The sequence below is a fragment of the Anopheles maculipalpis genome, chromosome 2RL (genome assembly GCF_943734695.1).
Source record: "Anopheles maculipalpis chromosome 2RL, idAnoMacuDA_375_x, whole genome shotgun sequence".
Lineage (NCBI taxonomy): Eukaryota > Metazoa > Arthropoda > Insecta > Diptera > Culicidae > Anopheles > Anopheles maculipalpis.
The window spans coordinates 49,292,131-49,307,396 of record NC_064871.1 but is presented as its reverse complement, the minus strand read 5'-3'; the positions used below and the strand labels follow the sequence as shown (position 1 = coordinate 49,307,396).

Genomic DNA, 15,266 nt, shown 5'->3' with positions numbered 1-15,266 from the left:
AACTTAGTTCAAATTGTCAGTTGCTGTGGCTGTTGAATTGTGTTGTGTTTTCTGTGGTGTTTTGTGAGTGTGTAAAGTGTCTTAGATAATATTGTGTAGTGTTCGTTTTCTTTGAGTTGTTTCTTCTTCTTTCTTTTCTTTAGTATCAATGGAGTGTTCTTTTATTCGTTTTGTTTTAGAGTACAAGAGACAGTGCGCGTACAATTGGAAATAGATTATCGAGTGTAATTTGTTCTTTTTTTTTTTTTGGTTTTTGCAAATTTGCATTTCTCCCATACAGAATCGTAGAACGATAGAAAATTTGGTGCAAGATTTGATCGGTTTTGACGGTACGTTTTAAATTTACGTGGGGATTTTGAAAGCCCATTCCCGGGATTGTTGGGTTTGAGCGAGCATAAACGACGGTGAACCATTCCGGGGGTTTTAGGGTTAAGATGTGTACAAAAAAAACACAAGTAAAGGGTCGAAAAAACACACACACAAGACACACGAGTCACCACGGAAAGCACAAAACCTCCACTGAGTGTCTTTCGTGGCAATTGGAGCTTCAAAATGTTGAGGGGGGGTTGAGAAAACAATGTCAACTGAAAGCAAAATTTCGGTTAGCTCTTAACACTTCATTTGCAATTTGTGCCTTCGATGCAGTGTAATATGCCTTTTATACTATACACTAGTTGGCTAGCTCTGTTGTTAGGCGACTCACTATTTATGTTTCGCTCATCACTATCGCAATGTGTATCTGAGTGTGTGCTTGTATTAGTTTGTTTTTAATGCTTTACTTTGCACCTCATTTGCACCCTATCGTTTAGGAATTTATCAAAACAAGTTCCTTTCCCTTGTGTGTGTGTGTGTGTATTTTAACATTTTCTCTTCTTTTTCCTTGTTGTGTTTTAATATGATTTATGTATATGTATATATATATATATCTCTTTCTTTCTTACTCTTTTTTTTCTGTCCTTACTCTTTTGTTGTAAGTATTTCTATATATCTTCACTTGACTAAACTTTGCTTTTTTTGTTTGTTTTTCTTTTTCGCTTTTCGTAACTAGCCCCAGTTATACTATTATACTGTTGCGGGTTCTTTGTTTTTCCTTCTTTTTTTTTTTTTTTTGATCGAAAACCCAGCAATATGGGGGAGAGCGGGATGGGGGAGATCTTTTTTTTGCGATCCTTCTTACAATTAGAGTAAATTTGTGCAGAAAAAACAATTTGCTCGTACCGGAACACGGTTTTATAATATTTTATCGTTTTTCTTAAAGTAGCTTACATGACCACCTCCCAGCCATTTCCGTATCGTATCCTACACGCTTCGGGCCTTTGCTTTGTTTAGTTAGTTTGACTGTGGTTTTTTTTTTTACTCATTAAGATTGGATTTCGGTTTAAATTTTGCTGTAGCGTCCCATTACACCACATGACCCTAGTGCAGTATAGTTGTAGCAGCAGGCAGGTTTAACCAACATGCATTTTTGTGTGTGTATATGTGTGTGTGTGTTTGGGTGTTTGTCCCAACTGTCGTCTGCATCTTCTTACTTTCTGAGAGATATTCTATTACCACACTATCAAAAAGCTAGTAATAGCTAGAACTAAGTACAGTAGTGTTAGGTGACGAGTGTGTATGTGTGTGTGTGTGTGTGTGTATTGATGTTGTGTGGTTCTTCGTTGAACACTCGAGATATTCAAAGCAAGAGAACCAACCGATTGGGAGGTGAACGGGTACCGGAAAAGCTGGTAACATTTGAAATTGCGATAGCTTAGTTCGCATTACTATCTTCCTTAACTGCTATTATATCGTACTACAATAACCACAATTGCCAACAGTTTTTTGTCAATCCCAGTGCTCGGTTTTCTTAGTGTTTTACTAAAGCTTTCAGGTTGATTTTTTCTTCCTTCCGTTCTTCTTCTTAATAAGCGCCTCGTTAGCGTATCGTAGTGTAGGGGTGTTTGGTTCTTTGCTCTGAAGAGGATTCATCTTTGTGAGGAGAGAAGTGCGGGTTGTTAATGTTTCATGATAGTTTCACACCTTCGCAGAGATGGCTGGAGAGCAAACCAAAGCAGGAAGGTTTATGCGCCCCAAAATGATAGGTTGGTTGAGTTTTCCTGTCCTTCTCCAGTGTGCCTAGTGTAATGTTGCGGATTTTTGGCCTAACTCCTGTGTTCCTTTCCGCATGGACTCCTGGTAAACTTCTTCCAGTACTGATTTGATCCTGCACTGGGTGTTACCTAAGAGCGGTGAGAAGTAGTTGCCTTACCACTTCTTACCTTCGTTTTGTTGTATTGCATTTTCTTTAGCAGAGGGGGTTTCGATTTGTGTACTAAGTAGTGTGTTCTAGGCGCTCATACGCTTGTCCATCTTGCCATCGATCACATTCATAATTCCTACACGATTATTTACATTCCCAGGATGATTGTTCCTGATTGATTCTGCTTAAAGTGTTCAGCATCACCAGGCTTCACGAACTCTGGCTATTGTTTCCACCACTTCCGTGCTTAGACGTACCATTCCTTGATGTCCTTCGAATTACGACTCTTATTACGCTGCGGTTGTCCCATACCACCACCACCACCACCACCACCGCCACCTCCACCAGGACCAACTCCACCTCCACCACTGGATTGCATGCTGCCCTTGTCGCTACCGCTACCATTCAGTCCTCCATAACCCATACTCATGTTACCACCACTGCCCATGCCCATTCCGCCACCAGAACCACCCGCTCCCATGGCACCATTGCCTGGTCCATGATGTCGAAGCGACCCGTTCAGCGGGAGCGTACTACCGCCATTCGAATGATGGCCGCCATTATAGTGCGGTGGAGCGGACGGTTGATGATGGTGTTGCGGTTGATGGTGTGACGCTTGCTGCGACTGCTGGTTGTAGTGGTGAGCATTGTGTGTGCCGGAGTTGCCATGCGATCCACCTAGCAAAGCTGCGCTAGGTCCCTGTCCATACAGTCCACTCTTGTCGTGTTCGGTTTTGTACGACCGATCACCGTTCGATTTGATCCACAGCACGAGCAGGATAACGAGAATGACGGCAATCAATGCGCCGGCTACAATACCGATGATCATGGCAGTACGCTCTTCGGCTTCGGAATTGATGCGGCCACCTTTGTGCTTGGGCAGGCGTGTTGGTGGGTATGGTTGCGGGTGCGGTTGGTAGGGTTGTTCTGGTTCGGGGTTTGGTGGTTCTGCCACCTTTACGGGCGGTGGTCGACGTCCGTTCGGCGTTTGATGGACGGTCGTACGGTGTTCCTCACCATCGTCCTCGTCGTCCGTCGGTAGGTGAACGTCCACAATTTCTTCCTCCGTCGTGGTTGGCGTTTGCGGGTAGGTTGTCTCACGAATATGATCGCGATCACGATCCCGATAGCTTACGGTTGTTTCGGAGGGTGTGTGTTGCTGTGTCGTTGATCCGTACGTGCTGAGTCCTACCGTCGTACCGGTGGAGGTCGTTATCACACGACCACTGGCGGTAGTTCCCGTTGTTGTGCCGGAACCGGTTGTACCCATAGAAACTGTTGTTCCGTAGCTATCAACGGGGCTGCCATAACTGCCACTACTGCTACTGCTGCCGTAGCTACCCGTCGTGCCACTGCTCATGCCACTGGTCGTGTCCATCTCGCTCGTTGTATGCGACGACGACGAGTACGTATCGGGCGTGCGGCGCTGGGTCGTATACGTCGGTGTGCCATCCGTTTTCCTATCAAAATCTACCGTCGTGTAGGTCATTTCGGGGCTCGTTTCTGAAATGAGACATCACATTTTAACCCTCGACCAACACACTTATGATGCGTCACACATTTCGTACCAGAACTTCGTGCCGTAGACGTCGTGAACACCTCCGTCACCTCGCCACTGCCCGATCCGTGCAGACAATCCTCATCATCGCACAGCTTCTCCCCTGGCTTACCTCGACCCCGTGCACCCGAACCATCCTTACCGCCGGACGATGTGGTGGCCGTTTGCTTCGTTGGCGGCACGTACACCGGTGTGATCAAATCATCGCCCGAACCATTCTCGAACGGTGGTGTACATTCGTCCTCATCGTCCCCACGGCAACCGGAACCGGCTCCACTAAAGATCAGATCGTCCATCACGCCTGGATAGCCGCTGGCCGGGGTCTTGAAATGATCGGAAGAGTTCTTCAGTTTAATTCTTACGGTCAGCTCACGCCCTCTGCAGAAGCGTGGTGCATGGATAGGCGATGGAACGATGGAAATGTGGCTTGTGCGCATCAAATTGCGTGCAACGAATGACATGTGCATGTGTATGTGTGTTTTTGTGTGTGTGGGTGTGTTACATGTGCAGAATGGAAAACGGCTAGTGCTGGAGAGCGAATTATTGTGCGTACACTACCAGGAAGCGACTAATGAAAACTAACGACCAAACTACGTGTTAGAGAGCGAGAGCGCGCATTAGGGTTAGAGTATAGCGTGTGTGTTTTTGGAGGACTAGAAGGGACGGATGGAACGTGAGGAATTGGAACAGTTATGTCAAGCTAAGTTTTCATCGAGAATAAAGAACAATGAGTTCTTCAATTGAATTTCCTGTGATAGCTCCTGAGCTCTTGATTGGTCGCCAAAGCTTCCCTTGTAAATGATGAGGTGAAAATAATCACAAGACTGGTGCACAAAACGAGCTGAATCTTTTTGTTGGCTTTAAGAGCATCGGTGGTTTTCAATTATCCAACAGAAACCTTCGACGAAATTTGATCTCGAAGAAACAGCTCTTGTTAAGTTAAACGACCATAAAGGTCAGTTAGCATCGCATCGGTGTTCGCTTGTACATAATAGCTGCTAACATCGTGTCTTGTTAAATCCACTTATCGTCTAGTTTGAGCTATGTTAGGCAGTAAGGGATAAGCAGAATCACGAATGTGTCGCATCTGTCCTAAAGCTGACATTAAATAGCGACATTGTGAAGGTGCATACCACTTGGTGGACATCGAGTAGATGAGTCCCGACAACTGTATTTGCTCATACTCTGCTCTGTATTTGCTGTATTTGGGGACGGGCCCGGTGGTGTAGTCGACAGCGGCGCCGGTCTTTAAACGGCAAGACCGGGGTTCAAATCCCATTCGGACCGTCCCCCAGTAGTGAGGACTGACTAACCAACTACGTGGTATCGGCAGTCTAGAAAACCATTTCGATGGCCGGCATGACCTTAGAGATCGTCAAGCCAAGAAGAAGAAGAAGATTTGCTCATACACCTGTTTACGCAGAAACAGGTTTAGTTGTTAGAGTAAATTTTTCCGAGCAAAAAAAAGGACTATGAATTTTAGATGCTTTGTTGTTCTGGGTTGTGATTGTACATCGATCATCATTAACCTAGTTAAAATTGACCAAAAAGAGAGTTCTTATGCTTGGCACGTAAATTACCTCTTATTCACCTATTCTCAAATAAGATCACCGCCCTAGCGATTCGTCGGATGTTAGTTGAGAGGCTTCCCGACACAAAGGTCGAGCAGGAATCTCCAACCGTAAACTGGCGACTAGTGTGGAGCAACATCGGTTCGCAACGGCTGTCTTCCAAACAGAGATCAGTCTTGTACTTGCTGGCACACAATAAAATAGCTCACGGAGAGCTATTTTCCAGGATGAATCGTGGATCCTCAGCTTGCGCAGAGTGCTCCCAGGTGGATACAATTGAACACAAATTTGCTTTGTGTTCCAGAATGTCCACAGCCTGGAGTATTCTGATGCAAGCTATCCAAAACGTCGAGCCCTCCCTTACTCCCTCATTCCAATCCCTCCGCTTACCTGTCCTAACAAATGTTAGTAAAAGTAAGCGGATCCCAATCCTACGTTTGTTTGCTAACTACATCATCCACATTGTTGGAAACAACAATGCTGTGATTGATGTAGAAGTCCTTAAATGTTCATTGTAATCTTTGTAGTTGATTCTCATGTCCAGTTTTTGTTTTCTTTAAATTGTAAACTAGAATTTAAGGTTTTTTATGTTTTTTTTTTCTAATAAATGTTTTATAAAAAAAAATTCTTATCCATTCTCGGCAAGATTCCTCAAATTCGTTCACCATATTGCAGATGATTTGATCAATAGAACAGTTCTTTTATTCCTGCAATCAACTGTAAAGGTTTAAAAACTCTTTCTCTCAAGAAGGATCTCAATAGCTGAACGTTGGAGTTGGAAGGACTCCAGTAATCGAGCCGGATGTTTGACATTTCTGTACCAGATGATCGAGGAGATGGAATTTTGAAGGGATGGGAAAGGGGTTTGTAAGTTTTCTGCTGCAGTTCTAAACGAACTGTTGTTTTGTGTTTCTCTGTTGTATCATTGTCTGCCTTGTTTTTGAGCTTTGAAGGTAATGTGTCGTTGAATTATGTTGCGTGTGTCTTGTATGAAAGGTTCAAGTTTAGGGAGAAACGTCAGAGGGACGTTAAAAAGAGGTTAGAAACGGCGGCGAGGGGACATACGAATGGGTATAATATGATCGATGTGACAGCATATTTCGACTGCAGCTGGTTGAATATAAATTATAAATAGAAAAACAATCGATGCAGAATCCTTTTTCTTTTGTTGTTGTTACAACACTTTCAGCTTGTTTCTGCATTGTTTTTTCTTGTTTGCACGTTTGGCAATTATTATCTATTCTTTATCTCTTTTAGAAACGGTTACTAGCTTGCTTGGTGCTCCTGTTTTGAGTAGAAGGAAAGGATACAATTTGAGTAAAACGGTTCTGGCAATTTCTTTGCGTTTAATTACGGTAATATATCGAAACACAAGTTTTCGGGTGGTTGCAGAACAAATTGAATCATTAACGGGAGTAGAAAAAGAGACAGACAGAGAGATAATGGGCGAACAAATCAAAAGCAATTGGATTAACAAAGTGAAAAACCATATCGTATTGGATATTAACGGAATATGTGTGTGTGTGTTGAGAAAAGAAGCAACTAGGCTTTTACAGGCTTTTAAATGGTTTAGCGTCAAGCGGCAACATTCGATGAAAGATGCCGTGTGAAAGCTCGATGAAACTATCGAAAAGTGGTGGTAAAATGCTTTGCAAACTTTCCAAAACTTTGATTACTAAAATAAAGGATGAGCTGAGCTGCCTTAAAACTGCTGCAAACTTTAACGTCAGCACAACTTAAAAGTGGTTTGTTTAGAGGTTTGCAACTCTGAAAAGGGTTATGTTCATACGAGAGAAATGTGCTAATGTGCGAAACACGTACTTTACGGCTAAAAAAAAAAATTCAACAAACACTGATGAATCAATTGTGCGGCATATGTCAAACTTAGAGGTGCTTTATGGTGCAGAAAAATCGATCAATACAAATTATATGGAAACGAAAGAAACAAAATTGCACTACTAACGACGGCGCAGAAACAAAGACAGATAACATACCGTGCAAACACGGTACAAAAATAATTATTTTCGCCTTTTTTTCGTTTCATTATCCATAGAGAAATCTTCAAACATACTGCTCAATTACAGCACGGTATAGGACCGGAAAAAAACTTGTAAGCAACGCATTACGATGAAAGTATGTTACAGCAACGGAAGCAAAAAGCTAAAGTGTTATAATAGTCTGTATATTAAACATAAAAACGTAATAGCATCAGTGGTGGTCTGCCCAGCAAACCATAAAATGATCGGTTCCAATTGATAACAAACTTCCATCGAATCGTAAACGAAAATAAACGGTGCAAACGCGCAATGCAATAAACTGTAAATGTTTCTGTACAGGTTAAAAGAAGAAGAAAAAAAATCGTAGAACAAACAGCATATAAAACAGGCACCAACAGAAAACCGTCAACATAAAACCAACACAAACAAACACAAAGAGCGCAAAAAGGAACGCATTTCAATAAACCACAGAGCAAACAAACGTGAAACTCAGATCAAAGAAGAGAGACAGAGTAGTAGTAGTAGTAAGAGATAAATAGAGAGAGAGAGCGTTTTCGAGATAGAATATTGCTTTTCGTTTAAAAATTCTAACCTGCTGCATTCTTTGGTCATTTCTATCTAAAACGCCAGTTACCAATTGTACATCGCCCCGAACATTGATGTGCGGATCGCGCTCCGCGGCCAGATCGAGCACGCGCAGCCGATTGACGGACAGGCCGGCGATCACTCCGCTGAAGGGTCGCTCGATGCGCGAACGTCCGTTGCGTGCAATCTTGCCACCGACCTGTATGTTGGCCATCGATGTAAACACGGTCGATTGGTGTCCTAGGAGGGATTTGAAAGATGAGTTGTTGGGGGATGTGTCCGTGGACATTGCAGTGTCCTAAGCCTACCGATCGAAGACACCGTCTGGACGTTGTAATCGTCGATCTGTAGCGTCGCATTAGCTCCTGTGCGGGTGAAGCGCACTATGTGGTAGTTATTGTCGTTCACCTTGACCGCCACTTCGCCCAATGGGAGATCTTGTGTGCCAACGTTGTACACGGTAAACACATTTCCTTCCACCTGTAGAAGTTTGATAAGAATTGGGAGGTTTGAATGTCTTCACCTTGGTTCTAATTCGTGTTGTTTACTTACAATCTCCATCTCGATGTAGTCCTGCGTCGTAGAGCTTTCGATGCGTAGCAGCACTGCATCCGATTTCGTCGTAACGAATCCAAGCGCTATACTGTCCTCCTCTGTGTCGGGTTGGCGTCCCGGTGGAAAGTTGTACTGTATGAGGCCTTTGTTGTTACCGAACTCGTAGGAGATGGATTCTGCAAGTAGCGTGTAAAGTGTGTTAGAAAACATTCATCCAAGATTCAGCGCTTCAACGTCTTACCATCGTAGCATGTCGGACCGGTGAACGAAGTCATGTCACACTCGCACGCATAGGCGTTCCATTGCTGCACACAAACACCCCGATTAGCACACGCATTCTGACTACACTTGGTAGGACCTTCGCAACCGGACACTACCAACGAACTCGGCACCACAGCATCCTCCGTCAGGCTGGGTGACGTATCGGCCAGATCCACCGATGCAATGCATCCTTCAAAACCGGACCGAGACGCAATACTCGATGGTAGCCGGGTGTACATATCCTTAAACACACCACCAACGTACAGGATGCCTTCCAGCTCGAGATGCATATTATTACCACTGGCCGTATAAATCTCAATCGATTCATCCACCGCGAGCGTGTGCGTTTTCGGTCCGGGACGGCGGATGCTAACCGAATGCCACCGATTATCGTTCATGTGTATGCGGGCCTTATCGCGCAACGTGATCGGTCCATCGCCCAGATCGAACACGTAATGGATATGTCCATTAACCAACTCGACCGCCACAAAATCGGTCCTCTTGCCACCGTTGTAGAAGAGCAGCCCGTTCGGTTCGAGTGTTTTGAAGCGGAAATCGATAAAGACGGACGAGTAGGCCTTCAGGATCGGCAAGCCAACGTACGAGTGCTTCGATCGGAACGTTGCCGGCAGATACGGTGAGCCGGGCGGCGAGTTTACGAACCGTGCCGTCAGCTTGAACGTTGTCGTCGGCAGCGATGAAAGCTCCGGGCCGAGCGATTTCACGAGATCGATGTATCTGCAATTGGGAAGAAAGCTCGATTTGTTGATGAAACCTGTGGCGTGGAAAAGATTGGACGAACTAACCGATGCCCGTTGTAGACGAACCCTTGCAGCTGACCGACAAAGTTCGGCATGGCGGCAGTCATCTGGATTTCTTCCTCCGCGTGGAACAAACCGCCCAGATGGATGGATTTCACCTCGAGCGTGCTGTGCCGTCCGAGAATTGCTTCAGCTAGATATCACACCAAAGATCAAAATACAAATCGATGGAAAATGGAATGGAAGAAAGAAAAGAGATCGAAATGGAGATGCTCCAGTAAATAGTGTCCGGCTAGTAACCAGCAAACTGCTCCAGGGAGTAACGAACATAGCTAATTAATGGGTTTTCCCTGGAACTACGTAACATATTCAAAAAAGTGACCGGAAAGCTTCGGGATTGGGCTGCAGGATAGGTAAGGTGGGTGTTTTTATTAGGGCAGTAGGACGTACTAGTGGTAACATACATATATATAGAGAGAGATAAATGCATTCGAAAAATCAAAGTAACTGTTAACCTAAACATCGTAATCGCGCGCAGGCAGGTGATTGGTTGGAATGCAAAATGTTAGGATTAGAGTGAGTGACGCATTAGGTTTGAAGAACGTTGACCAGTTACTCGTGTCCCTAAGGGAAAGCGAACGGAGCGTTTCTGTTCCAGATTGCAACTATTCTAGGCGGTCTAACGGGGGTTGTTGGGGTACTGTGGTGAATGCTAACTTATGACGTTAAGAAATGATAAGTAAGAAATTGAAATGAATGCACATGCACATGATTCAGGGCGCGGTGTAACATGCGTAAGAGGATGTTTTTTAGAAGAAAAGGGAAAAATACAATCAGTGATCGTTGTGCATCAGTGCGAAGGAGGGTACTGAACGTATCAACTCATGTTTATCATTATTGCGGCACAGTTTTGAATGTCAACAGAATTTTTCTTCTATGTAAAGACTATTTCAACATCCAATGAATAGTTTTTGGGATATTTATTTCATTTTTGTAATCCTTCAACATCTCAATCAAACTGAAAGGTTTTTTTTATTCCTTCTCAAGCTACAAGAATTCTGTTTGTAAATTATGTTTCTTTTTTCATAACTAACGGCCCGGCCGTATTTCTTTATGATGGAATTATGGATAAACAACTTACATTAGTTGAAAATTCAAATATGAATTTTTATTAATTCAAATGTTATCAATTTTAAAATTCAAATAAGATTTTTTATAGTTATTCGTAGTTATTCAAATGTCTTTCTCAGTTATTCAATTGTCAATCCCTCTATATTAGATATAACTGTGCCAAATTTCGATGAAAAGCATTTTTTTAGCAAAAGCAAAAGCAACAATTTTTTAACATTTTATCGTGTTTTTTTTCGCACAAAAGCTACCAAATCATTTTTAGAATAGAATAGAAAATCGGAATTATTATTTTTGCTAAGTTGAACGAAGTTTTCTCTACTAACAGGTGGGCTGATAATTGTTTGGCCTACAATAGTAAAAATATTTTTTTTTGCAAAAATTTTTTTTTATTCAATAAACCTCCCTTGAAGGGTGAGACACCGATAATATCGGTCTTTCAATTTTTCTATGTAATTTTTGAAAAAGGATTTTTCCTTTTCGTCAAAAAGTGCCTCCGTTTCGGCGATCATCTCTTCATCTGACGAAAATATCTTCCCAGCGAACATCCTTTTGAGATCTGAGAAAAGAAAAAAGTCGCTGGGGGCCAGATCTGGGGAATACGGTGGGTGGGGAAGCAATTCGTAGCCTAATTCGCGAATTTTTGCAATTGTTTTCACTGATTTGTGGCACGGTACGTTGTCTTGATGAAACAGAACTTTTTTTCTCTTCAAATGTGGCCGTTTTTTTAGGGATTTCGTCCTTTAAACGCTCCAATAACTTGATATAGTAGTCGCTGTTAATGGTCTTTCCTTTCTTAAAATAGTCGATGAAGATTATTCCTTGCGAATCCCAAAAAACTGACGCCATAACCTTGCCAGCTGATTGTTGCGTTTTTCCTCGCTTTGGAGCAGGTTCATCGCGTCCAGTCCACTCAGATGATTATCCATTTAACTTTGGAGTGTAGTGATGAAGCCAAGTCTCATCCAGGCTAACATACCGACGCAAAAACTTGCTAGAATTTCGCTCAAACAGCTTCAAACACTGCTCCGAATCATCAACTCGTTGTTGTTTTTGGTCAAATGTGAGCTCGCGCGTCACCCATTTTTGCACAGAGCTTTCTTATACCCAAATATTTGTGAACGATATGTCCAACACGTTCCTTGGATTTCTTTATTGTGTCAGCTATCTCGATCATCTTTACTGGTTCGGTTGCTTTCGATAATTTTGTGGATTTTTTTAACGTTTTCCTCAGTAACCACTTCTTTTGGGCGTCCATTGTGTTCACCGTCTTCAGTGCTCATTTCTTATTTACAATTGATTATGACGGTCCAATGCCGTATTGTCAGTGCTCATTTCTCCACGTTTAAATTTAGCATACCTATATTTTATAGTTGATTTTGGTGGAGCAGAGTCCAAAAACTCCTTATTAAGCAAATTTTTGGCTTCAACTGTCTTTTTACCCTTCAAAAAAACAATATTTTATCAACACGCGAAATTCCTTCTTGTCCATGTTTACTCAAAACACAAAAGTTGCGTCACACAAAATGCTCTAGCTCACTAGGTTATTGTCCGAGTGCTGTCAAATTTTGACAGAACTCGTTTCAAAGTTAATACAAACAAATGGATTTGAATTTACAAGTGCCCACTATGTGTCAGACCAGACAATTATCAGCCGACCTGTTATCGATAGTTGTTAGACTTATTTCTCGGTGCTCAGCTTGACGAGGTTGCTAAAAGTATCATTTTTAAGAAATTAAATTAACAAACACGAGACCCAAATAGCCAACGGATGTTGTCAAAGTGTCCTCTTAATTCCTTAAAAAAAGCGAAAAATGCTGTTGATATATCAGTGTTAGCTTTAGAACCCTATTTTTCACATAAAAAAGAGCAAAATTTCAATAACATTGATACAGACGGAAAGGAATTTGGGGGAGAGGAATAAATCGAAGAAGTTCATGCACACACACTACGAGGAAGCAACATTCACAACGATAAGCGACGAACAATTACTACAATCAAGCATGAATGAATTGGTGTCGACGGATCGAAAATACGTGAAAAAAGAACTTTCAATAACGAGTGCACGATCAATCTGAGAATGGCTGGATTATTGCAACGGTCAGGTTGCACCTGAACTGTATGCTTGGTCTCGGGTTAAGACAGGTTAGGGTCGATGCTATCTGGCTGGATGCCACAAAAAAAAACGTGGTCGGTGGATGAAGGATTGATGACGATGATGGTGAGTGCAGTCTAGTTTGATGCAACGCGCGCGCCGCAGTATTAAATCAGTAGAAGTGTTCGAGAGTGATGGTGCGATGAACACAGTGAGCGACAATACAGATGAGACAAGAATGCATTCGATGCGGTGATTCGAAGGAGGTGCCAAACATGGCGCATGGAACATTGGTGATCTACAAAACAAACAAAATAATCGTACACGTTCGTGAAGGCGCGGCCGCGACTAATCGCGTGTCCTGTAGCAGGGCTAGGTGCGCTTGAAGAGACACAGAGACAGAGGAAGCACGAAGGCACACGGAACACGCCAAAAGGGAAGAGGAAAAAAGATGGATTTGTAAATTGCGCTGATGGTGTGGTTGGTGGTGCTGGTGGCGGTTGCAAGGCAAGTAGTCAAAAACCAAAACCCGATAGTACACGTACAAATTCGCACATCGGCAGCCTTTCGATACTATCACATGTATTACTTCTAACAAAACTGTTCTCGTGTTTGTTGCATACTGTGAAGGTAGCGTTGCAGCACGTCTAGGCACGGATTCGAGCAAATAGACAAAACGTGATACCGGGCTTGCGGTTGTGGAAATGAAAACCTAAATAGATATCCTAACACTCACGCACACACAAACATAGAGGCAGAAATCATAACAAAAATAGGAAACAAAATGCAAATGTGCGTAAAATCCGTGTTTTTCTGCCGAAGGAGCTTCAGTCAACGTGCTTCCCTTTACACCAGGTCAGGTAAAATCTTAGTGCTGTAAGGGTGTGGGGGTGAAGGGGAAACAGGTGGTAAAGATGACAAACACTAGTGTCAGTCTCGCGTGTGGTCATCGGCGGTCTACATGTGTGTGTGTGTGTGTGTTAATGTGTGCACGCGGGTTGAGTGCATTGGCACCAGTTCTAGAAACTAGGTAAAGGATAAACGACTAATTGAATGACGGTTTCCCGGCTTGCCGGAAGTAAAAGAATAAAAGTAGGTTAGAAAAAAAGAGAAACAGAATAAAAACAACAGACGAGCTAATGCAAGAAAATAAATAACAATACATCACGTTTGAAACTGCACCCAAACAAAACAAAACAGAGATTTAAGCCGATTTTCTACAAAAAATGGCACAGTTTATCGTGTTTGCCATTCTGTTTTATTGGGAAGTGTGCTTTTGATGCTGTAGAGAGAAAGTTATAGAAGGGCTTGGTGTGTGAAAGGGTTTAGAGTTTGTCTGGCAACTGTTATGTTTGTACTGACTGACTCGTGTGCTGTTGTGCGTACAGATTTTGGATATAGAAATGTCAGTCTATTATCTTGTAGTTGTATCTGTGAATGTGATTGAACTAAGCTGCTACAGAAGAGCATTTGTATGTGGCAAGCTACAGCTATGTGACGCTTTAAAAGTAAACTTTTCTGTTCCAGAAATGTGTGAAATTAAAAGCATGCTTTGCCAAATCTCTCCACATTTATTTGTAATATGCACTATGTGACAAATATTAAATTTATATCCACAAAAGCAAAGTAACAAAATAATTCTGAAACGGACATTTTTTCCTTCACGATATCCTAATGATGTTGTTCCATGACATCGTTGCAGCGATGAATGTTTTGAGAACGTTTGAAGGCTGGCCGTAAAACAGATTTCCCCATCCAAACGGGGCACTGTGCGCTTTACTTATGCAAGCACGCACACTCAAACTACAAGCAATGGGGCCAAAATGCAAGAACAAAACAACAACCACTGAATGAGCTGCCTTGAGTTGGGTGCCCTATTACCGTTTGAAGGTTACTACTACGCCTGAAGGTTGTCTGTTCCGTGCCAATAATTGGTCATTTATAACGTAAAAGATTTGCCTTACGTTGGTGGGTTCGCTTTTGCGCTAACGAAATGACCAACGCAGGGCACCTTGCATAGGAAGTTGGAAATACCTTTGCGGTCCTATGGCAATGATCTACCCTTTGTTGTGTTTTGTTGTATTTTGTGTCCATCATGCAAACGTTACTCAGAACGAAGTCTACGGCCTATTTTCATCCAAAGGTTGGTAGTTTAGTGAGTGAGTGCTTCACGCGACAGGAATTAAAACATTCACGAAGCAAATGCAAACTTCTAAGTGTATTGTATGCGCTACACAAACACCGTGACAATTCGAGTGCCCGTTAAGCTGTGGTGCTTTAACTACGATTAATTGCCGCAGTAAGGTACTTGTGTGCATGGTAGAATACTTGAAATACATTGCTTTTGAAGGAAATTTAAAGAAGAAAATAAACAAACTTTCTACCTAATACTTAACGCGCGCTGTTTGTGTAGTTACTTTGTAGTTTTAGTTTTATTTTGCAAATGAAAAAATGTGTGCATTACATTACGAGTATTAAAATAAGGAATAAAATCGGTATAAAGCAAACAGTGTGCT

At 42.5% G+C, this 15,266-nt stretch overlaps 3 protein-coding genes across 8 annotated transcripts in view; 1 reads left to right on the top strand and 2 right to left on the bottom strand.

The window, feature by feature from the left end:
• The window catches only part of LOC126559687 (DNA topoisomerase I, mitochondrial), a 524,180-nt gene that overhangs the window by 284,095 nt on the left and 224,819 nt on the right, over positions 1-15,266 (bottom strand). The gene's annotated exons all lie outside the window — the stretch shown is intronic.
• The window catches only part of LOC126556917 (uncharacterized), a 163,569-nt gene that overhangs the window by 26,578 nt on the left and 121,725 nt on the right, over positions 1-15,266 (top strand). The window lies entirely within an intron of this gene.
• The window catches only part of LOC126556613 (neurexin-1), a 93,001-nt gene continuing 80,221 nt past the window's right edge, over positions 2,487-15,266 (bottom strand). For 2 of the 6 annotated variants that reach the window (XM_050211956.1, XM_050211957.1), the window contains exons 15-21: positions 9,573-9,720; positions 8,747-9,504; positions 8,503-8,681; positions 8,259-8,430; positions 7,958-8,190; positions 3,808-4,141; positions 2,487-3,742 (exon numbers count right to left, since the gene is read on the bottom strand). In XM_050211956.1, coding sequence (XP_050067913.1) covers positions 2,487-3,742; positions 3,808-4,141; positions 7,958-8,190; positions 8,259-8,430; positions 8,503-8,681; positions 8,747-9,504; positions 9,573-9,720 — 3,080 coding nt within the window. The remainder of the gene's footprint in view (positions 3,743-3,807; positions 4,142-7,957; positions 8,191-8,258; positions 8,431-8,502; positions 8,682-8,746; positions 9,505-9,572; positions 9,721-15,266) is intronic. The other 4 variants (XM_050211959.1, XM_050211960.1, XM_050211961.1 and 1 more) reach the window with 3 other exon arrangements.